General features: G+C 36.1%; 1 protein-coding gene across 2 annotated transcripts in view; it reads left to right on the top strand.

Annotated features, from left to right (window-relative positions):
• Positions 1 to 24,668, top strand: part of TLL1 (tolloid like 1) — a gene marked incomplete at both ends in the record, with an annotated part of 198,136 nt that overhangs the window by 168,891 nt on the left and 4,577 nt on the right. The window contains 4 exons of one of the 2 annotated variants that reach the window (XM_080710730.1): positions 2,933 to 3,010; positions 6,468 to 6,593; positions 9,371 to 9,498; positions 18,367 to 18,580. In XM_080710730.1, the coding sequence (XP_080566856.1) occupies positions 2,933 to 3,010; positions 6,468 to 6,593; positions 9,371 to 9,498; positions 18,367 to 18,580 (546 nt within the window). The remainder of the gene's footprint in view (positions 1 to 2,932; positions 3,011 to 6,467; positions 6,594 to 9,370; positions 9,499 to 18,366; positions 18,581 to 24,668) is intronic. The other variant, XM_080710731.1, reaches the window with a different exon arrangement.

Genomic DNA, 24,668 nt, shown 5'->3' on the forward strand with positions numbered 1-24,668 from the left:
CACCATCAAGGTGGTTTAATGATTCTATGGTGTAAAAAGTTTTACCTGATAAAATAATTAATGAAATCTAAGCATAAAACTATATACTGCATATAGCTAAATATATGGGTGGACACAAACCTGGAAGAATGCTTGTGTTAAGGTGGGTAGATGGTGCACTGTGTATTATGCAGTATTTCTCAGAGTATTCCTCTCATTTAAATGTAAAGATAATTTCAGAAGAAAAACACTTGTGTTATGTTATCACCTATTTATTACTCAAAATATTTATAGATTTGCAAGGTATTGCATGATGGACTTTGAACTTTTTTAAGGGGTTATGGAATTTTACAATTAATATATTATTTATTGATTTATGGAATGTTAATGCAAGGTAAAATTAATACAAATTTATTTAATCAAATTAATTTAGAATTATAGGGCAAATAAGTGTGCCACTTTTTCATTTAAATTAATCAAGAGATATTTTGTGGATACTTACTCTTAAATGGTCAAGTTTATAGTCAGTATTCTAAAAAGTTTAGCAATAGTTATGGTTTTATGAAATCTTACGGAATATAGCATGTTCAGCTATTTTTCTCTCATTCTTCCCATAATAAAAATCACCAAAGAATTCAATAATAAAAAACAATATTTGATGACAAGTTTTCCATATTATTTAAAAAAGAAAACAATTTAAAATAGCCCAAAGTCAGGAGCAGTGGTATCTACCTATTATCCCCAAATAGCCCAGGAAGAAAGAAAGAAGGAAAGAAAGAAAGAAAGAAAGAAAGAAAGAAAGAAAGAAAGAAAGAAGAAAGAAAGACTTTCTTGCAGTTAAGTCTGAAATCAGAGAAAAAAGCAGAAAGCTATACTTAAATTTTACAGACATACAGAAAGTTATACTGTATGCAATTAGGTATTTACAGTATTATTTCCAACACATCATTATCTAATAAAATAAAACCACATAGATTATGGCTATTTTTGCTCATAGCCTCCCATTTTCAAGAAATAATTTTTGGATTTAAGAAATGTTATCAAAGAATAATTACCATCCATGGCGTCTGTCACTTACCCAGGGGTACAAGATGCCAATGACTCATTCCTAAGTAATGACACAATGTTAGCCGTATTCTGCTCAGAATGAAGTTGTCTTTCTTTAAGTGGGTTACTCTTAGCGAAATATTAGTAGGCCGTTGTGCATTGTAAAACAGAAACATTTGGGAAACTTGGCGTACTTTTAAAATTTTAACTATAGCTTTCACTGCCTGGGACTGTAGCCAGTGACTTTGGCAATGAGAATTGAGTGTGGCTCTTCTTCCTCCATTAGGTAAATGTATTCATCAGCATTATCGCGGGTATACTCTAAAAGATCTGACCATGTAACTTAGAGGAAAGAAGATTTATTTTCCTAGGTTTTCGGGTTCAGTCTACATAAGCTTGGGACCACAGGTATCAAAAAATGGCAGTGGACGTGGAGAGAGGGGAGAGCACATGGGCTGTGCTCCTCACATGGAAACCAGAAGAAAGAGAGAGAGCAGGGGGAGGAGGATCCAGATATAAATTCCCAAGGCCACACCCCCGGGGACCCATCTCCAGCCACACCCTAATGGCCTACCTGCTACCACCCAGGTAAACCCAATACTATAAATTTATCCAGTGCTGAGATTACAGCCATCATGACTCAATTACAGCAGCTCCAAGCACCACTTTATGGGTTCTTCAAGGGTCCATTATGTATCTAACCATACCAGTAAGCCTGCATGAATGAAGAGGCTTAGTTATGACATCTGTGATGGCAAGAACATTGAATATAAAGAATAGACACTATTTAATAGCAACCTCCTGCTGGGAGTGGTGGCGCATGCTTATAATCCCAGCATCTGAGAGACTGAGACAGGAGAATCAAGGTTCTCGGACAGCCTCAGCTACTTAGGCCCTTTGCAACACAGCAAGACCCTGTTTCAAGATAAAGAATGAAAGAATAGGGCTGAGGGAGTAGCTCAGAGGTAGAATGCCCCTGGGTTTCATCCCCAGTATCACACACACACACACACACAAAAAAAAAAAATAGCAATTCCCTCCTGGGTAATATAATAGGGCTTGTGATCTAACTATTATTCATGGACCTAGCAACTTCCTCAGTGGCAAAAAATAGAAATAAATCTGTGGTTTTCTATTCCTAGCTCATTTTTGTCCATAACAAATGTAGGAGTCAAACCAGATAATTTGTGCATTTCAATCTTTTCAGCTATGAAATGATTTTAACTGACGTGTTCCTCAACTCATCCCCCTTTCATTGTGTAGACCTATTTCCTCCAACATATTCTTAAATGCATTCAATACATTCATCTAACAAAGATGAATGGAAAGCAGAAAATGTTAATATTTGCAGATGAAAATCTACTTAATATTACTCTTATATATAAATATTATTGAGCCGGTCGTGGTGTTGCACGCTTGTAATCCCAGCATTTGGCGAGCTGAGACCAGAGGATCGCAGTTCAAGGACAGCCTCAGCTACTTAGTGAGGCCCTTTGCAACTCAGCGAGACCCAGTTTCAAAATAAAAAATAAAAAATAAAAATAAGGCTGGGGTGTAGCTTGGAGGTAGAATGTCTCTGGGTTCCATCCCCAGTACCTCAAAAAAATTTATTGTTATTATTTACAAACAGTAACACCATTACAAGATCCCTACACAATTTTGAGTCTCACATCTGAGTTTTCAATATGAATGAAATAGAAATAATCACATGCTCATGGAAAGAGACGTGGTCTCTGTTGTACCACTCTGTGGAGTCGATTACTGCCTTTCTTATTTAATAGTTTGGAGCTGTGTGTGGAGTGTTTGTGTGCCTGCATGAGTGTACACATGTCTGCTTACTTTGTGTCCTGAGCATTCGGTCGGAGATATCTGTGCATGTGTGTTTCTGTCATGTGCACGGACGACTTATACTTTTGCAAGGAGAGAATTTTTATTTTTGAATCTTGCAAGAACTTGTTAGAGGTTGCCACTTCAGTTCCATCCAGTATGTATTTTTCGTAGACTGATGACCTCTGATAGTTTTGAGGTACCCTGCAGGCCTCAGCTGGGAAACACCGCTCTCTCCTGATCTAGTCTTTTTCTTCATCTAACAAAGATGAATGGAACACAGATATGTCCATTCTAAAGAAGAAGGCTGTTTTCCATCTGTAGAAAAGAAATGTTTTGCTTTTCGATGAAACATTTGTGCCTATCACTGATAAAAAAAAAAACTAAGCTTTCTTTATTTTGTGTCAACTGTATGAAAATGCCAGAAAATTTCAAATAAATAATTGACTGAATTTTCAATTACTAAATTTACTATGTAGACATTTAAGAAATGCTTAAAACTCTGCATTCTCCTCTTTTTCTCCTTTGGAATTTTATTCTGTGAAACATCCGCATAGTTTGTATCCTAGAAAAGAAAAGTAAATGGAAAATGCCAGTCACTGTGTTTGCTAACATTTATTTCCCCCCAGTTTAAATGACTTTTATAAATAAGAAAGCTAGAACATATCTATGGATATGTTTTATAATATTCTTTCTTATAAAATTAGAAAATCCAAAATTGCATTTAATCAAATGTTAATTAACTTCTATTAAAGATAGCTTCTGCCAGCCAAAGTGGCACATTCCTGTAATACCAGTACTTGGGAGACTGAGACAAGAGGATCACAAATTTGAGGATAGCCTAAGCAATTTAGGGAGGCCGTTGGCAACTTAGTGAGACCCTTTTTCAAAATAATAAATAAAATGGGACTGGGGGTGTATTCTACTGAGAGGTAGAATGCCCATAGATTTAATACCCAGAAACACACACACACACACACACATCCCCCACACACACATACACACATGCAAATAGATCAAATATCCCTTGTATTCATTACTCCCTAGGCAACTTAAAATATTATGTTTAAAATAGGGCCATTTATTTAAGTCTGCATAATGAAAAACACCTGGATAATTTTAAGTATTCTAATGTTTCATGAAATTTTTTTTCATATGATTGACACATGTAAGACAGTTACATGTGCTTCTTTTCTGGACATGGTAACTTCTCTCTGTTGCCCTTAGTTACTATTTTGATTAGTCTAGTTTTTACATTTTAGCTAAAGTTTATATAGCCCATAAATAATATGCTAAGAGCCTAAATAATAACTTTTAATTTTCACGTAACCTTGACTAAATTAGGGAACAACTGATGTGGGAAGGAAGGCAGGAAAAAGATAAACTTGGAAAGTAAAAGAAAAAAAAGAAGTGTAGACAATAATGGATAAATAAGTCATGATAATAATAATTCTTTCTCTTCCCCTTCTACTACTTATGGTCTCTCTACTCTGCTCCTTCTTCTTTTTTCTCCCCTTATTTCTTCAAAATATTTTTTGAAAATGTTACTTTTCAAGCACAATAAAAATAAGAATAATTGGCTGCAAAACTGATGAAACTGATTGGTTTCGCTTTCAATTTTATTTCATTTTAGTTACCATTTACTGTACCTCATCTACTTAGTGAGGCCCCTCTCCAACTTAGTCAAACCTTGTTTCCAAAAAAAAAAAAAAATAGTGCTGGGGGTATAGCTCAGCGGTAAAATGCCCCTGGGTTTAATTTTCAGTACTAAAAAAAAAAATTAAACAGCTGGGGGTATAGCTCGGAGGTAGAATGCCCCTAGGTTCCACCCCCACTACCACAAAAAAAAAAAAAAAGAGTAATTGTAACACCAGAAATTTTTAAATTGTTCCTTTTCATTCAACAAAGATAAAGTATATGTCTGTATTCACTCATGGGAGAGCATTTTTTTCAAATCATCCTATAATAAAATAATAAATTTAAATAATTTATTACTGAACTATCTGAATTAGAAAATGCAGGCAACTGTCACCTGGTAGGAAGGATGATTTATCATCCATCCATTTTGCTTTTGGCATTCATAATTCATAGGATAGAATCCTCACTGTTGATATAGTTAAGAGGATAGGGGCTCAAATTATGATAAATTGTTCTAAAATTAGTATTACAAAGCTAATTATCTATTAATTTCTGATTTCTTAAACATATTGGTGTTTGTTACTATTTAAAATAGTTATATATTTTTGGCTTATTCTCTGTCATGAATATTAAAAAAATAATGAAAGTGTTGAGAATAAGTAGAGAACACATAAATCATAAAATATACTGATTCTGATATATTCTTTAAAGCCTATGCGATGGCCTGTATGTATTGAAAATATTCTAACATTGCCGGTCCATTATTACTCCCTGTAAGCATGTGTCTGCTCTATCATGCCATCAATCTTTAAAAGTGGGACATAGATGTGCTTTTTAAAAATTGGTTTCAGATTACTTAATAAAACTCTTTTCTCTACACCTAGTTTCACAGGAAAATACTGGTTTGATTTATAAAGTAAAACAGCATATTCTGTGTGCCTCAGAAGCTCACTACTTCTCTCACTAGCAAAAGCAGCAGTGTAAAGTGTGAATTCAGCCTGACCTCAGACGTGACTGGGCTGTGTCCTCCCCGTAGTCTCTGTGTGGGAGTGGTGAATGTCTGATACGCTATCATATCTGCGTGTCAGGAGCAGATCTGCCAAGCCGACTTAAATGGACACTCAGCCATGGAATGACGGCTGAGTGACATGGTGTGACAGCTGATGCCTCTCACCGGATTGACAGCCTCTTCATCTAGTCTGGCTTTTTACCCTGTGCTGAATTTATTGGCTATTTCTTAAAGCTCATGTTTCCTATTTTAACCTTGACTTCTAGCACTCTAAAAGCAGGATGACTTATTAATAAACTAGTCTGCCAGAGTAGATTTGTTGAAACTGTATACATTTTGGTCTTTCGGATGGTCTAACGATGCCCTTTTCTGTCTTGGAATGTTTTTAAATGTCCAGATTCGTCAATGCCAAGCATATCTGCAAAATTAACCACCACCATCACAACCACAAAAAATCAACTGCAGTAGTTATACTGAGTGATTTTTTTAAAAAAGTGATCACATATAAACCTTGGACACTCGTTTAGCCTCTGTCTATACACCTTGGTTAGTTAATGTGTTGAAGGATTAGAGCTGTGTGTAAATGTGATTTTGTGCCTTTATTTAAACTAATCACAATTTAAAATTCATTTCTAAGAATTGTCAATAAGTTGTTTAGTGTTTAAGAAGAGATCTATTGCTATCTTTTTTCTCCTATTTAAAATGTTTACTCCAGTGTGGGAGTGAATGAAGATACCTAGCAGTTGCCCTAACACAAGTAGTATCAGAAATTCATTCCATGGTGCAAGGCTCCAAGCTAAACAAAAGTAAAACTAAGAGACCGTATACTGTTGTTGTTTACTTTCTGTTAAGAATAGGGAAAGCCCTGGCTTAGTTTACCCTTTGTAGTGCTAACTAAGTGACCCTCCTTTGATAGCCTTTGTTTTTCAAGCTACTTACTAAACTGTGGGGCTCATTTTCTTGTTAGATAAAGACGAGTGCTCTAAGGACAATGGTGGGTGTCAACACGAGTGTGTCAACACGGTGGGGAGTTACGTGTGTCAGTGCCGGAATGGATTTGTGCTGCATGAGAATAAACACGACTGCAAGGAAGGTATGGACGTGAATGCCTTTTTTTTTTTTTTTTACATCATCTCAAACCACAAGTGATTTGGGTAGAGCTCCGCAAATGTGGACGCCTCTATGATGCCCTCTGATAGCCAAGAAACCACGTTAGCCCAGCTCTTGATAGATCAGAACTTATAGCACTTTCCGTATAGAATCCAAACTTCTGCAGAATGAATTACAATTGGTATAATATTCTTACCCACAATATCTCATATATGTGCTATATGCAGGATGTGCTTTAAATATCAGGAGTATTTAAACTCAAATGCCTTCCAAAGGAAAGACATTTGAAAATGGTAGATGCTGTGCCTTTTAAAGTCAGGATTTTCATCAAAGTCGGGGAGGCATATTAGTAGCACAGTAGTAGCTACCAGATTTTGTCCATAAGGACTACCAAAATTCCTCAGTTTTTAAAAACAAGAACTTTAATTCCATCAGCTATTATGGGAACAAGAGAAATTTTCATTTTGTTTTCATTTCTTCCTCTGTGGGTGTGCCCTGGAATTGTCTCCTGAAATTGGATTAATGCTCATTTTGGAAGAAAAATTATTAAGAGAGATTTTATAACTTATAAGCCTGTGTACGTTGGAAGAACCTAACACAACAGTTAGATTGTGACTTTTTGTATCATGCCAGAATTGTAAAGAATAACCTGAGCTAACTTTCTTTCATTTACGTCCATTGAAATGGTATATCTGGGATTTTTTCTCTGTATTTATTTATTTTTTGAGATAATAGCATTTTTCAGAGTCATATGAAAGCAGGGCTTCCCCCCTCTCTCTACTATCATATATGAGCATACTATTTATAATTCAATATGCTATGCTATTCAATCAATAGGCTGGGGAATAGGCCTAGTTGTTTTTTTTTTTTTTTTTTTTTTTTTTTTTTGCAGACACAGAAGAAAATTTGGAGATAAAAAGCAGGTTTTGCAGATTAAGCATGCTTTCCATGATTCACAGATAGTAAATATATTTGTTCATCATAGTAGCTAACATTATCAGAAGTGATTCTGTAGATAACTCCCTTTTAAATAGAATGATGACCAGGTGCCCCTTCATAAAGTTTATTTTTATTGCCTGGAAAGAGGTTGAATTTTCCTTTGTCCTGTTCTGTCATATATGTATCCTCTAGAGTTCAGCAGGCATCCTCTTAGCCACATTGCAGGACATTGAAAATCTGTAGACTCTACATTTCATATGGCAAGGCAAAAAATAAAGCTAGTGGTATTTGCAAGCCCTTTTCATGGCTAGATCTATAATTTTTTTCAGGAACTTATGCAAACTGAACAAGTGCTATTAAATTTTAATTAATTAAATTTTATTTAAAATTTATTAATTAAAACCACTGAATTAAATTTTAGCCCTGGACCTATTATATTGTCTTGCTGCATAATCTTAACTTGTTTGACGGGGACTAAATTTTACCTTTCTCTTTTATGCACTTTCCTGTTTTGCAAATCCCAATCTCCCTGTGGAAACCTAACATGGTTAAGATGAATGTCTAGGGTTAAGCAATGCAATAGTAGCAGCAGCAATAGCAGCGATTACATTAACACAGTAATGTTGGGCATAAACTGTAGAGCCTCATTGTATAACAGGTGTATTTGACCATATAATAAAGGATTTCTCCAAAGAGACTTCTTAGAAAATTTCAGAAAGTCATTTTTAATTTACAATGGGCTGAATTCAGGCGTGGTGGTGCACGACTGTACCCATTACTTAGGAGGCTGAGACAGGAAGATTGCAGGTTTGTGGCTAGCCTTAGAAATTTAGTGAGACCCTCCCCAACTTAGTAAGAGTTTGTTTCAAAAATAAAATAAAATAAAGTAAAATAGGGCCGGGGTAGCTCAGAGGTAGAAAGCCTCTGGGTTTAATCACCAGTACCATAAAAATAAAACAAAGGTAATTTACACTGGGCTGTATAATTTACAACCAGTAATTCCAGTGTAAGCCAGGATTTATAGGACAAAGATTCATAAATATATAGAGAGCAAACACAGCCAATGATATAAAATTCTCTTGAAATTTTATATTAACAATATGGAATGATCTCGTCTAAGGTGATATTAATTGTGAAAAACAAAAGAAAATTAATGCTAATTGAATGAGATATTCTTTCTAATTAGTTCAAATGCGATCTCAGAGGCTGGCAATTGTTCATTTATTTTTTTTTCCCCTTTATACTTCATTTTGCTTAGAAGAAATTGGGATTAATTTGTTGAAACAACTAAAAGTGTGGTTTAGGTATTCAAGTGTATACTTAACTAAGGGAGAGAAAAATGTCAATAAATGATTCACATGTATTTATATGCTTAATCGTGTTAATTGGCTATAAGTGCTGTTCTGTTAATGGGGAAATAAAAAGAACTAAAATTGGCCTATTTCACTGACTTTTTGTTTGTGGCGATGCAATACATATTTTGCACATAACCAGTGTTGATATTCTTGATTGCCAATAGATGTTGCTCTATTAAAGCCTGAGCCTGTGGACACAGCAGTTTAAAATACGAGTTCATTTTCTTTTAGGCATTTATCTGATGGGTGGTAAACACTTAATTTCCAGTGAGTCAGACAACAACGTTGCCTGATTAGGCTCGGCAACTTATTTGCCAAAGCAAATGTGTATGATGGCAGAGACTGGAGCACTGATTAGCTAGCATTCAGAAAAATCTTTGAGCATAGCAGTGGGGGAAGAGTCTGCTCTCTGACCCAATCATGGGCTAGATTCCAACACCGATTAATATTATTCTCGTTGGCACAGCTGAGTGTGAGCAGAGGATCCACAGCCCGAGTGGCCTCATCACCAGTCCCAACTGGCCAGACAAGTATCCAAGCAGGAAGCAGTGCACCTGGGAGATCAGTGCCATTCCAGGCCACCGGATCAAATTGGTAAGCGAGTTCCTTCTTGTGTGAAGTGGCCTGAGCATGTCTTCCTCAGCTGGGACACAGAGGAGGGTGGGAGTCGGGAGAAAATGTTTATTTATTTGTTTATTTATATCTAATTAGTTTATTTATTCTTGTAGTACTGGGCATTCTACCTCTGAGCTACACCCCCAACCCTGTTTTATTTCTTTTTTTATTTGGAAGCAGGGTCTCACTAACTTGCTGAGAGCCTTACTAAATTGCCGAGGTTGTCCTTGAACCTGGGATCCTCCTGTGTCAGTCTCCTTGGCTGAGAATGTTTATTTTATTGAATTGAACCAGTGTGTTTCCTCTCATGCTTTCCAACTTATGCTAAACGTATCCTGATTGCCTAGATCAGTGTGATAGCCACGTTGTTCTTTTCCAAGATTTATTTTTTTTCTGTATCATCTAAAAGGCATTTCCAGTGTTGCTGCAAATAAAAGACTCTGTTTCATAATATGTAGTTGGTAATGATGTTTCTAAGTGAATAATGATGTTTCCAAGTAGGAGAATAAATGAATGCATAAAATGAATGAATGAATGAGTGAGTGCAAGAAAACAACATCATGATCATTCATGTAAACCCAACTTAGTATACTGGTTATATCAACTCTATATGCTTTGTATACAAGGAATACATGTTTTTATCAAAAGTCAATTTTGTATTATGGTTTGGAAGAGATCATGTTTGTATAATCTATTACTTTTTGTGGTGGGATACAGATACCCTTATATTTGTCACATATTACTCTATATAAGCAATTCAAATATGAATATAAAAATTGTCTTCCCTCCTCCAGTCTTTAAGCCTTACATTCTGGCCTGGTCCATCTGATAGTAAAAGTTAAGTTCCATTACAAATACTTAACCTTCCCAGAATTCTCGGAATTCTTTCATCTGTATTGTGGTCAGAGATCATTGTGGTCATAGATCATTGTGGTCATAGATCACTGAGTCTATAAGTGCTGCAGTTTAACTGAAGAAAATAAAATCATGAAAAAATAGAAAGTTAAGCAATTTTCTACAATATGTTGTATTTAGAAGCAGGGCTGAGGGGGATGGTAGACAGACAGGATCAGGACACAGTCTAGCAGGGATAGTAATAAACAAAGATTATCATAGGAAAGAGGTTACCAACCCAAAGTAGCTCAATGGGCCATCCAAGTGGTAAATTTTTAAATTCCCTGTTTAGACCCTCCCAACCAGTGGATTTATTTCATTTCACTTTATTTTTGGGCTAATTAAAGAGAATTCTTTCAAATATGGCATTGTAGTAAAATCAGATGGTGATAAGATATTTATATGTTTAGTAAATTCATAAGTCACTTTCCAGACAGACCAATATATTTCCACCTTTCTGGTTTTTTTTGTTTGTTTGTTTGTTTTTCTTTTTGTTTTGTGGTACCGGGGATGGAACCCAGGACATTCTACATCCGAGCTATACTCCCAGCCCTATTTTTTATTTTTTATTTTGAAACAAGTTCTCACTGAATTTCAGATGGCCTCACTAAATAGCTGAGGCTGTCCACAAACCGCAATCCTCCTGTCTCAGCCTCCCAAGTACTGGGATTATGAGCATGTGCCACCACACCCGGCTTCTGCCTCTCTGTTGAAGGACACTAGACAGTGAGATGACTTTGATTTAGGAATCTGAAGTCTTTCTAGTCCTGTCCAAGGTCCTGAGCAAAAGGATAATTCTCTGAACCTTATGGACTGAAATACAAAGGCAGCATTCTTTTCAACTTTATAGTTAGCTAATCAGGTTGGAAAAGTAGATTTTACTGATCACATGTATTTATGTTGATAAGAGTTTATCTCAATCATGGCCAGTGAGAGTTTTTATATATAGCCCTGTGAATATGAGATTCAACTTAACAATTGAAATTGTAGCTCGTGGTTGCTTTTCACAAAATTTTTCCTTCAAAGGCTCATGTAGCAAGTATTATAAACTTTGTGGACGATATAGTTAGTCTTACAATAAATTAATACTGACATTTCAGTGTGAAAAAAAGTCATAGATTGTACACAAACGAATAGACATTGTTGCGTTCTGATCAAGTTTTATTTCAAAACAGGCTCTAGGCTAGATTTGCTCTAAGGGAAGTAGTTCATCTCCAGAACTCAGAAAGTCAGGGAAGAGAATTTGGAACCATAAATGCATAAATGTTTGGGCTTATTTTCTCTGAAGTGTACTGTGAAGGTAAAAACATTTAGACCTCCCACTCTGGGAGGCAAAGCAATGGCTCCCTAAAGATATGCTGATACCCAGAACCTGAAAAGATGCTGCCTTCCACGGCAAAAGGAACTTTGTAGATGTGGTGATGTTAAGGATCTTAGGTCAGGGAGAGTCCCCTAGATTATCAGGATATCCTCGATCACAGGGGACCTTCCAAGAGAGAGGCAGGAGGTCAGGGAGGAGGGAAAATGCTACCTTGAAGATTTTAAAAAATTTTTACTTATTTATTTTTTAATTGGTGCATTGTAGTCATATATCAGTCACATTGGAGTACAAGACTTGAGAGGATATACAAGCACACATCATCCAATTAGCCCTCATCCAGCCCCCATCCCATTCCCTCCCCCTCCCTCCATCCCATGCTTGTTTGGTGATTAACTTTGATACATTTGTTTATGTACCTCCTGCGTTTGAAGTTAAGAAAGAGAATCTGAGGTGAGGATTGCAGATGAACTCTAGAGAATGCAAAAGAGCAAGCACACAGATTCTCACCCAGAGCCCTAGAAAGAGTTCAGTTCTGCCTACCCAATTCAGACTACTGACCTCCAAGCAATAAATCTGAAAACATGAAAATAAATCTGAGTTGTTTTAAGTGACTAAGTTTGTGGTAATTTGCTATAGCAGTGATAGGAAATGAATACATTAGCCTGTGTGTGTGTGTGTGTGTGTGTGTGTGTGTGTGTGTGTGTGTGTGTTTATTTGATCATAAAATGATGACTGCATGATTGCTTTCTTTTTCTTTTTTTTATTTATTTATTGGTCACTATAGTCACATCATAATGTGGATCATGTTGACAATGGCATATATTCACCAGTACTTGGTGGCCCCTCCCTGCTTCCCCTTTTCCCTCCCTCCCAATACTGAGTGTCCAGGTTAACAATGTTATATTCATATATACACACATATTTGAATTGAGCTTTTCCATTAATTAACCTCAGCCTTCTTCCTCCCCTACCCCTCCTTTCTGGCTTTGCTGAGTTTCCCCTCCATTATCTGGAGTCCCTTTTGTATTCCTAATACTTCCTAGCTTGGGCATTTTTGTGAAAACATATGTCCCTTCTCTTTCTGTGCTTGGCTGATCTCACTTAACATAATGCTCTCTAGGTCTTTCCATCTTCTTGCGAATAACATGATTTTGTTCTTCTTTATTGATGAGTAGAATTCCATTGTGTGTATTTCCCATAATTTTGCAGTCTATTCATCTGTTGATGGAGACCTAGGTTGGTTCCATATTTTGGCTTTTACAAATTGTGCTGGTATAAACATGGTTATGCTTATGTTACTGTAGTTCTCTGATTTCAACCCCTTTGGAAAGGTACCCAGGAGTGGTATAGCCAAATCATATGGTGGATCCATTCCCGGTTTTATAAGGAATCTCCACACTGATCTCCATAGTGGCTAATATATTTTGCACTCCCACCAACAATGTAAAAATGTTCTGCCTGATAGCTTTAAAGTACAAAGAAACATTAATCAAAAGATGCTTGAAAAACAAAATCTTGCTACTAGAAAAGATAAAAGTTTCTGAGTAAACAAGAACAAAAATATATATTCCTGGCTTCAGTTTCTCTTGTTTCTGAAAGAGTCAATTGATCATTATATTTTGGGGTCCCTTTTTCGTGTTTTGAATGAATCTTAATTAAAAACGATAACAAATTTCTACGCTATTGCAATATACAGCAATAAGCTAATGTGCTTATGCCATCTTATTTATTAGATCCTAGAGTTTCGGTAAGTTACCTACAGGTGCAATTTACATTATCTCACATATGAGATATTTAGAAACCAAAAACATCTATAACTCTTATACTCCTCACCATCAAGCCATAAAAAGTATATTTGATCACAGTTATAGGATACTCAGGGGGAAAGGGCCTTTTGAATGAGAAAGCCAACGCTTGTGTTTCATGCTGCCATTTTCCCAGTGGCCTCTAATTTTCCCAAAATCTTCTGGGAAGCCAAAGGAGAGTTCTTTCTGAAATTAGGAGAAGAAAGATGACCAGTCCTAGGGCGCGCTAAAGCTTATCACACAGTCACTTGAATTGAATCAGACTCTTTAATTCTCTTAGCTCACATGTCCCCCTCACTCCATTTTATTTCTGCACTGAGCACAATCATTTTTCTGTCTTGTCCTTTATGAGCACAGATAGCTACTCCACACGGCCTCACAGTTCAGCCAAGGCCTGTACTTTTAATGAAAGAACCGCTGCAGATGGTCCTAGAACCGGACACCATATGGAAGTCAGGCCCGTGGCCAGCCAGGTAGACTAGAATTGCTTGGGTGTTCCAGAAATACAGAGTTATTATTTCCACAGCCTATATCCAAAGTTGAGCTTTATTTCTTTTGAATGGGATTCAATCTCTTGTTTTACCTGATGGGAATTGATTATGATTTCTGACTAGATTTCATGGCTATTTACATTATTTTCTTTTTTTTGTTTTGTTTTGTTTTAGTAGTACTGGGGTTCCTGGAAGCCCTTCTACCTCCGGGCTACACTCCCAGACCTATTTTATATTTTTTGAAACAGGGTCTCTTACGCCAGCGCGGCTGGCTTCGAACCTGCGCGATCCTCCTGTCTCCGCCTCCCAAGCGCGGGGATTACAAGTGTGCGCCACCACGCCCGGCTACATTATTTTCTTTTTTAAAATCTAAGTTCTTCAGCATAAAAATCATAGAAAGATAATCATGGAATAAGTATTCTTAAAATTTTTAATGTCAAAATGCTTATAAATTCTTAAAGTCAGGTTGAATGTTCATAAAATTGTCAGGTGTGGTAGCACATGCCTGTCTGAGCCTCCTATCTCAGCATTCCAAGGAGGATTGCAGGTTTGAGGCCAGCCTCAGCGATATAGTGATGCTCTCAGCAACCTAGAGAGACCCTGTTTCAAAAACAAAGCAAAGCCAGGAAAGGTGGTGCACACCTGTAATATGGATATTTGAAAGGCTAACACAGGAGGATCACAGGTTTCACACCAGCCTCATAGAAGGCCTCTGGGTTCAGTCCCTAACAGAAAAAGAACTGGGGTGCATACGTACATACATAAGTACATACATCCTCTCTTTCTCTCTCTCTCTCTCTCTCTCTCTCTCTCTCTCTCTCTCTCTCTCTCTCTCTCTCTCTCTCTCTCCCCAGAGGGGTTGTGTGCTTTAGCTGAAATCTTTCTTACTGCCCCATACATTCTCTTGGCCCTCTATCCTCTCTCCATTGTGAACCTGAAGGACCTTTTGGGAAAATCTGGGCACATTTTTGTGGTATCAGTTCCTGGTGGCTGGAAATTTTCACCTTCTATATAATTTAAATATGGAGCTTCATGCGTCAACATGAGTCATAAAATAAAGTCAGAAATTGTGTATCGTACTTTATCATTGTGAATTCTAAAAATGTAGAAAAAGTGATTTCAGTTTCCCAAGGGCTCCTAAAATAACCTTTCTGTGGTCTCGACATATTTTATTGAGGCGAGGCCATTATCTATGGAGTTCTGTCTACATGGGTGTCTCTAGGGCATAGGAGCCGACTTAGGAGACCTGAGCACATGAGTTAGCGTGGACTCTGATTGTGTGTGATGGATGGCATTTTAGGTCTGTTTGGCTTCTGTAAAGAAACCAGCTAATCTTTGCCACTGACCAAGCAAGCTGCTGCTTCTCCCAAGAGGAAAATTCACTATTACCTTAATGAATTAGTCCCCTGCATCCCTGAAGTTCTATATTAGCTATGGAATCTTTGACTAATTTAACTCTCAGAGACGCAATCTGATTCCATTAGTAATTTGATAGAAACCCGGAGCTATTTGGCTCCAGACCAGGTATCATTGTGGCCCGCAGCCCACCCGCTCATTGCCACTTTGTGTGGTGTTGGTCCATTATGTTAAGCAGATATCATTATTTATTCCAGACGGCCTGCCTTTCGTTAGAGAGTGAAATAGTCACATATTCATCTCATTCACTTAGTTTTCAATAGGCCAGTGAACGGCTGAACATGTGTGGTGTGTGAATTCTGATCCACTCTTAGCAATGGCTTTGGGATCTACTTTAGAACGGCATTCTTTCTTAGGATGTTTCCTTTTGTGTAGTAGACGTCCACACTCTTCATACCACAATCAAAAGAGGTAAGTACTCGGCACGCAGTGACTTTCGGATATTGTTGTTTTCCCAGAACAATGTTTCAGCCTCTTGAAATAACATTGTTCTTATAATTCAGAGGCTTGGTTTCATGTTTAATAAAGAGTTTGGCTGCAGTTCAGCCAAGTTACTTCGCGGTTTCTTACCAGTTTCAAACTGAAATTAAGAATGTGTATGTACATCCAGTGGTAACAGGAGCTAATTGAGTACCATTCCACGACAGGCAGAAAACCATAAGTTCTGGCCGGCCACATCTACAGCATTTTCATACGTGAGGTTGGCCACAAATATGAGCTACTTGGTGAGATAAACGAATTAACATATGTATCCAGACATCTGTTCAGGGTCTCTACATACATGCACTTGGTCTATTTTACTCCACTCTAACAGACTGGAGAAATTGGAGATTACAGAGATTAATAAATTAGTAAGACAGTCTTTCAGGGAACACCTGCTTTCCATGCGGAGTGTTAGGATAAATGCAATCTCCTTGTTCACTCGGTTTTGTTTCTAGTGAGTTCTCTCTGCTATTTTCAATCTTTTTTGCACTATTGTGTGCCTTTGATCAAATGAACTGAATTCCTTTTTACCCATTAAGGTTCTAACAAATAATGACTTCTAGTGCTTATTGGCTACTTGTTTTATTTATACCTTTCAAGTAGTGCATTGGAATGACACTTAGAGAAATACTTCTTTTCTTCTCTTGCTTCTTTTTAAGCAATTTCAGTCCTTGCTCCTAGTTTATATAAATTCATCTTTCATTCTTTCCTTATACCTCCAAAGTCAGATGTGATAGTAGAGGCTATCACATAAAGACTCAAATTAAAAAGAAAATCTTCAGTTAGACTCAGAATTATGGGCACTTTAGAAAATCACATCAAAGAAACATATTTGGAGAAAGTTTATGTTCAGATGTTTTATGCGCCATGTATGGTTAAAAAAATGATGTTTGAAGCATATATTATATTTTTATGTTTATTTTCTTTCTAAGTTTTAGGTTTGCTCTATAGACTCAAGTAGGAGCTATGGTTTATTTCTTCAGTGTATGGTAGTTTTTCTGGGAATGAAAAGCCTTAATTGGCATTGACAAATAATCTGTAATTCCTGAGAATTTAAATAGTTTGGGCAATTTTATTTTCAGTCCAGCTCAATACTTTTCTTGGTGATTTTTAGTGTGTTACATAATTAAAATTTATTTTAATTTGCTAAAACACACATATATGAATTACTACATAGGAAAATTAGAATTTTAAAACGGTATACATAACAGCAAAGCATACTACAATTTCCTAGATATCAGATAGTAAAATAAGTGCGCCATCTACCTGAAATTTTAATTTGAAATAGTCCAGACTGATAGAATAGTCATATTAATGTTTTTATTTTTATTTTTATTTTGAGATTCTGGGGGTTAAACCCAGGGACATTCTATTTCCTAGTTACACACTCAACCCTTTTTTATTTTTTGTTTTGAAACAGGATCTCACTAGGTTGCTGAGAATTTCACTATATTGCTGATTTTGCCCTCAAATCTGTGATTCTCTTGTTTCGGCCTCCCAAGTACTAAAATTATAGGTGTGTACCAGCACACCTAGCTCATATTAATGTTTTAAAAATAATATAGTTTATAAGAGTGAAATAAGAAATATATAGTGAAAATTTCATTTTTAGTTATTTTTATAAAGATCTCTCGCATTTAAATTTTGTAAAAATATAATAATTGCTTTATAAGACTTTTTTTCTGACTTTAAATACCCAAAATAGGATCCTGTGTACTAGTTTGTGATCATCAAAACCAAAAGGAGTCAATTTGTTAATAAATTGCTTAAATTTTTCTAACAAATTCTCTGCATTAAATTTAGCATCAAATACCATTTATTATAACCTACTTAAATTCCTTAGATTTAATTGTAGTAATAGAATTAGTCACAATAGGTGAAGAGTAGAATTTCCCATTGCATTAGTCAGATGTCCGGTACAGTAATAATTTAAAAAAACTGAGATAATCAACTCATAAAGAGAAAAGGTGTATTTTGGCTCACAGGTTTGTAGACTACGATCAATTGGTCTCATTGCTTGTGGGCCAATAGGAAGGAAGAACATCATGACTGGAGCACATGGCGGAGGAAAGCTGCTTACCTCATAGCCAGCTAAGGCATGCTTCCAATCATGTGTCCCATCACCTAAAGACCTCCCACTAGGCCCCACCTCTTAAAGGTCTTGCCACTTCTCAATAGTACTGCCCTAAGAACGAAGCCTTTTACACGCTTCGGGGACAGAAGTTAAGATCCAAACTATAGGGTAGCTGAAGCTGTCACACTGTTTTTCTCATTAAATTTTCTCAAGATTGCGCATCCTACTGATTTCACAATGATAAATCATTTGTGTGACATGAACATGTTTTCTTGACATATTTTAATCCCCAAATAAAAGAACTTTTGAGGTGATATATGGATTTTCAAAATTTTTTTTTCTTTCTTTCTTTCTCTTTCTTAGGCCTTTAGTGAGTTTGAGATTGAACAGCATCAAGAATGTGCTTACGATCACCTAGAAGTATTTGATGGAGAAACAGAAAAATCCCCCATCCTTGGAAGACTGTGTGGCAATAAGATACCAGATCCCCTTGTGGCTACTGGGAATAAGATGTTTGTTCGCTTTGTTTCGGATGCATCTGTTCAAAGAAAAGGCTTTCAAGCTACACATTCTACAGGTTAGCAAGTCAAGTTTGTGCTCCTTTTTTCTGACTGAGAACCAGGATTCTTTTCTGGCAAATATATCTATTTTAATAACAGGACTATAAATGTGAATCTCCAAGCACATCAGATAAAATCTTACTAAAGCTCTGTGTATATGTTACATTTGGAGAAATTCTTAGGCTTCCTACTTAAATGTCTTTGGAGTTGTTGAATATTTAGGAAAAAAAGAAACAATACTTTTTTTTTTTTTTTTACGGGTCTGGGGATGGAACCCAGGGGCATTTGAACTCCGAGCTATACCCCCTGCCCTAATTTTCATTCTTTATTTTGAAACCGGGGTCTCACTGAGTTGCAGAAGGCCTCACTAAGTAGTTGAGGCTGGTCGCGAACTGTGATCTTCGGGTCTCAACCTCTCAAATGCTGGGATTACAAGTGTGTGCCACCATGTCCGGTTAATACTTTTTAGTTTGATATGTGATCGGTGGAGTACAGTTAAGTAGAATCTCCAAATTGTTTCATAATAAATTTTATATTAATTTGAGCAGTTTGATTTTTTTATCTTTAACAGTTAGATGTCTGAAGCTTGGTATTAAAAACATATGCTCTCTAATAACCTACTGGGATAGCTACTTGCACTACTCTATTTCCTTAAATAACTTTTCAATTTATCTCTCTGACATACCCTCATTTTTTCCTTCTTTAATTTGGTATGTGTCATGAATTTTTCCTCCATCTTAATCTTTCATTGGAATTTTACATGTTAAATTTCAACTGTTTGGGGAATCTTTATTAAACAAAAATTAATTTAATTTAAATTAATTTAGAAAATATAATTTTTAAGACAAAGCATAGGATAAACTTGATTGTGATTTGAGGCCAATGTAATCATGTTTTTTATGTAATGCCTAAGAAATATTACTTTTTTCAGTTAAAAAAAATTAATTAATTTTAGATATTTGCTGTAGTCATTTAGCTTACAGCGACACCTAGTGGCAATGATAATGCATAAAGATTATACACTTCCAGGAAAAATCTATCTTGGTGTAAAAGAGAGTATAATAGCATACAAATTCAACCAGGAAATAAGGATTTCAATGCAATTTTTTGTTATGTTTCCTCCTGATTGCTTTTATTTTTTACTTTATTTTATAAATCTGTATGGTAGTTTTGTTGTCCAATATTTTTCACTCAGTCTGAGTATGAGGTTTATATGAAATCTGGGAGAAAGTAGATATAACTTGTTAAAATATTGATATTATTTATCTTAGATACTACTAAACTCCTGTAAATAATACAAGTTAATTATTTATCGATACAAATACAGGTTGAGAAAAATCTTCCATGAACCATACATACAAATTTCACACTGAGAGATTTTCCATACATTTAGAATTTAGTCTTTAAATATAATCCTAATAATTTGTTAAATACCGAAAGGGTGGGAGAGGTGGAATCCTATTACTTCATGGATATTTTCGATAGCATACTGTTCATGCTATCTTAAAAAATATCCTGGCTCTCACAGGTTTTAAGAGTGCAATATGAAAATATGCTGTTAAAACTTTTGAAATAGCTGAGTGTGGTGGCTCAGGCCTGTAATTCCAGTACTTGGGAAGCTGAGATAGGAGAAATACGGGTTTGAGGGCAGCCTCAGGAACATAATGAAGTTCTCAGCAACCTAGCAAGACTGTTTCAAAACAAGAAAATAAGAAGGCTGAGGGTGTAGCTTTGAAGCAGAATACCCCTGGAACTAAATCCCAAAACCATAAAAAAGAAAAAAAATTGGAAAAAAACATTGAAATAGCTGATAATACTGTAGTTTAAAATGATCTAGCTACATGCCAGATGTGGTGGCGCACACTTGTAATCCCAGTACCTGGGAGGCTGAGACAGATTCTAAGTCAAAGATTAACGGCCAGCCTCAGCTACTTAGTGAGGTGCTCAGCAACTCAGTGAGACCGTGTTTCAAAATAAAAATAAAATAGACCTGGGTTTGAGCCTCAATACCAAAAAAAATTATGTGATCTTTTTCAGTTTTCTTAAAATTTAGTGTCTTTTTTTTACACTTTTTAAATGGGAAGATTAAGATTAAATAATTTTTCAGTGTGTCACTATCTCTGGATCCTGAGTCCAAATTTTTACCAGACAGTTAGCTTTGGAAAAAAACACTTTTTAAAATCTCAGCTTCATCCTCTGTAAAATAACAATCTCAAGGTTACTTACAGGTGTAAAATTCCATGACTCTCTACTATTTATACCTTCTGTTCATGCACCCTACTTATCATATAGTTTACATAAGCTGAATTCTTTCAAAAAAACTACATGAAATAGGTATAATCTTCACCGTGCTGATGAAACAAAAAAACCTGGGTGGCTAATTAATTTTAAAAACTTCTAATACAAGGTTAAAGCATAAGTTTTATTCTATCTCCAAAATTAACACCTTTTGCTCTCCTGTATTACCATTTCATTATTATTTGCATCAATTGATAATATCTACACAGAGTATTTCCTCATATAGGCTTTAAGCAAATCCTGTGTTCAAAATGTAGAACTGGCAAGGTTCATTTTATTTTCCTGTTCAGTTCATATCCATTCCAATACTCATATGAATCACTTCAATCACACCCCCCATTACATACACAGAAAAACAGGCCTTGAGTCCTGCTGAGTCTCACACTGTCATCTCAGAAATGTGGAATCTGACACTAAAAATTTGCAGGGCAGCCGGGCGTGGTAGCGCACGCTTGTAATCCCTGCGCTTGGGAGGCAGAGACAGGAGGATCGCGCAGGTTCTAAGCCAGCCACACACGCTGGCTTAGGAAACCCTGTTTCCAAATAAAATGTAAAAATAGGTCTGGGAGTGTAGCCCAGAGGTAGAAGGGCTTCCAGGAACCCCAGTACCACCAAAAAAAAAAAAAAAAAAAAAAAAAAAAAATTGCAGGTCAATCAAAGAAGCACTGAAGTTAGGAGATGAGTATCCTGACTTCCCAACTTCTGCTCAGTTTACTCTTGAAAACACGTAAATTATTTCTCTCACTTTTACAGCTGTCTTGGGGTTTACTGCATAGATTTCTTCTATACTGTTACCTTCCAGGGCCTTACCTGCTGAAATAGTCCTGCATACTGCCTGTTGGGGATGTTTCTTCAAAGCATTTTTCTTTAACATATTCATTTAGTCTATAATCTATCATATTTTTGGCATTTTTCTTTGGATAGACAATGTAACATATTAGCAAGTTACAGGAAAAATTAGGAAGTTGTGGAAAATTATAGGACAACAGAAGGAATTCCTGGCTGCTAAGTTAGACTTCAAAGTTTTCCTTTATGTTGGCAAGACAGCCAGGTCTAGAAGCACATCTGTCAATTTTTGCTATATGTATAAAGCATTTGTGCATTGTTTGCTGCCTCTTAGAATAGATGTAGCTGTTATTGATAAGGCCTGAATTTTCCTTTCTTTCTTTTCCTTCCCTTTCTCTTTCTCTCTTTCTTTCTTCTTTCTTTCTTTCTTTCTTTCTTTCTTTCTTTCTTTCTTTCTCTCTCTCTCTCTCTCTCTCTCTCTCTCTCTTTGTACTAAGGATGGAACCCAGGGACATTCTATTCTACCTCCGAGGTATACCCTCAGCCTTATTTTTAGTCTATTTATTTATTTATTTATTTATTCATTCATCTATTTATTTAGAGATATTGGGAATGGAACCCAGGGGCATTTTACCTCCGAGCTACACCCCCAGCTCTATTTTTTATTCTTTATTTTGAAACAGAGTCTCACTGAGTTGCAAAGAGCCTAAGTGGCTGAGGCTGTCCATGAACCGCTATCCTACTGTCTCAGCCTCCCGAATGCTGGGATTACAAGTGTTTCACTGAGTTGCAAAAGACCTCACTAAGTAGCTGAGGCTGTCTGCGAACCGACATCCTTCAGTCTTTGCCTCCCGAATGCTGGAATTACAAGTGTGCGTCACCACGCCCGAATGAAGTATACATTTTAATTTGCTTAAGTAAATTTGTATTTTTGTATGCAAATCTCATTTTATGCATAGTAAACAAACAAACAAACAACTTCTAACATTATAACTTTTAAAACCAGGTGATGAGAATTCTTGCTGCTTTAGTATAACTGCATGGCAACTTTTTGTAAGTAATACTATCCAAGTCTATGAAAAATGGACTTTATTGAAGAAATCTCTTCTTAAAGGACTTTTATTAAACTAGAATTGAACTTAGAATTTGAGTCAACTTTCCAAAGGAAAAAATGGACTTTAGAGGGAAATATGGACTTTTATTGAAGAAAGTCCTTTTTTCTTCTGACAGTTGGTTCAAATTCTAAGTCCAAATTTAGTTTAATCAGGTAACAACTGGTATTACTCCACTCTTAAGTATATTTATTGAAAGAAACAAACTTCATAGTAAAAAAAAATCTGCCTTGTCTCAGACAAGGATATATTTATAACAGAGGAAGAGGGGCAAACCATGGAGAGAATTTTTGTTTGTTTGTTTGCTTGTTTGTTTGTTAAAACATAGCATGCAATATCTGTTAGGATATATTTTCTTGTAGTATATAGAGATCTGGTCAAGTTATCTGTTGATGACATTTAAAAAGCAAATGATGTATTATTATGCTCCTTAGAGAGGAAATTATTTTGATCTAAGTCAATTAAATTAGAATGTCCACTAAAAGCACTTGCAGGTCCAATTACAGAAACTCTCCTGCAATTTAATACTCTACCGGGAAATAAACAAACATGTCTTTGCAAATTAAAATGAAGACCACTCCTCAGCCTCTCTTCCTGTGACCATTCCTACTCAGCTTTTTCCCAGAGTTCCACAGAAGATGCTTACTTCCTCTGACAGCTTGCAAAATACTTTTGAACGATTGATTTTAAAAACAGCATTGCTGACATACTAAACAGCTGCTTTTATGTTTTTCTGATTTGGTAAATGAGTAGGGAAATTTACCCCCCAAAAGTATACTGACTCCATTTAAAAATAATTTTGTAAAGAGACCTATCAAGTGCTATATTGACCAAAGTTTGAATATCCATGAGAATTCTAAAATATCATGCAAACAATTTCCTTTAGGGCACCTATTTGTGTGTGTGTGTGTGTGTGTGTGTGTGTGTGTGTGTGTGTGTGTGTTCTTCATGGAATTTCTCTTAAGTCTTATTAAAAACACACAGTTTATTCACATAATATTCAAATGCTCATCCTTTGAAAATACCTCCTGTGGGCAAAATTTCCCCTCTCCTCCTGCTAAGAATGTTATTTCCAGATTTATTCGTAAGAGCAGGGATCCATGAGCACGAGTGTGTGCACCGAAACAGATAAATGAAAAGTCGACTTTTTGCAGCATTTAAAATTATCTTTAGATGCAGTTTAAATGGTTTGTCTCAAAACATAGGCCCGTTTTCAGTAAAATCGAATAATGACACTCTCCTCTGATTTTCAGAAATCTATTTTCCTGTTATGCTCAGCTACGTTATATTCTCCTGGGCTTTTGTTCCAGGGAGGGGCTAGCAGAAGACTGTCTCCTCTGGATCCTGGTCTTTGTTTCTTTACTTTGCTTCTTTAGAGCAGACACACCAAAAGCAAGGACCTTCTCTGCATCTCCTTATTTCTTTTATTTTTACTTCCTCTTGGGCTGTGAAATAAAAGTGATGCAGAGGCTGGTGAATTTTTGAAAGTTGAACACAAAATAAATTCATTGCTTATATCAAATTTAGAGAATAGGTATAATTTTTTAAATCTACAAATAAGATTAGACCACTTTACATATTTCTATCTTGTATTTGGGAATATTTTTCACAAAATATATTTTGCTTGTCTTCAAAAATCTAAGATTTCCTTTTTGATAGCAGAGTCCTGATGTCTTAAATTGCTGTTCAATCTTTGTGGTTTTTATTTCATACCTGAGTCTTCTCTAGTAGATGGACGATGTCATTTAAATGTCCTCACAGGAAAATAATATACTAGTAATAATGACTTAAAAGATCACTTACTATCGTCTTCTAATTGTTTCCCAGCAAGGCAGGGGTAGTGGTGCACGTCTATAATCCCAGTACTTGGGAGGGTGAGACAAGAGGTTCATGACCAGTCTCAGCAATT

The sequence above is a fragment of the Muscardinus avellanarius genome (assembly GCF_963383645.1).
Source record: "Muscardinus avellanarius genome assembly, chromosome: 14".
NCBI lineage: Eukaryota > Metazoa > Chordata > Mammalia > Rodentia > Gliridae > Muscardinus > Muscardinus avellanarius.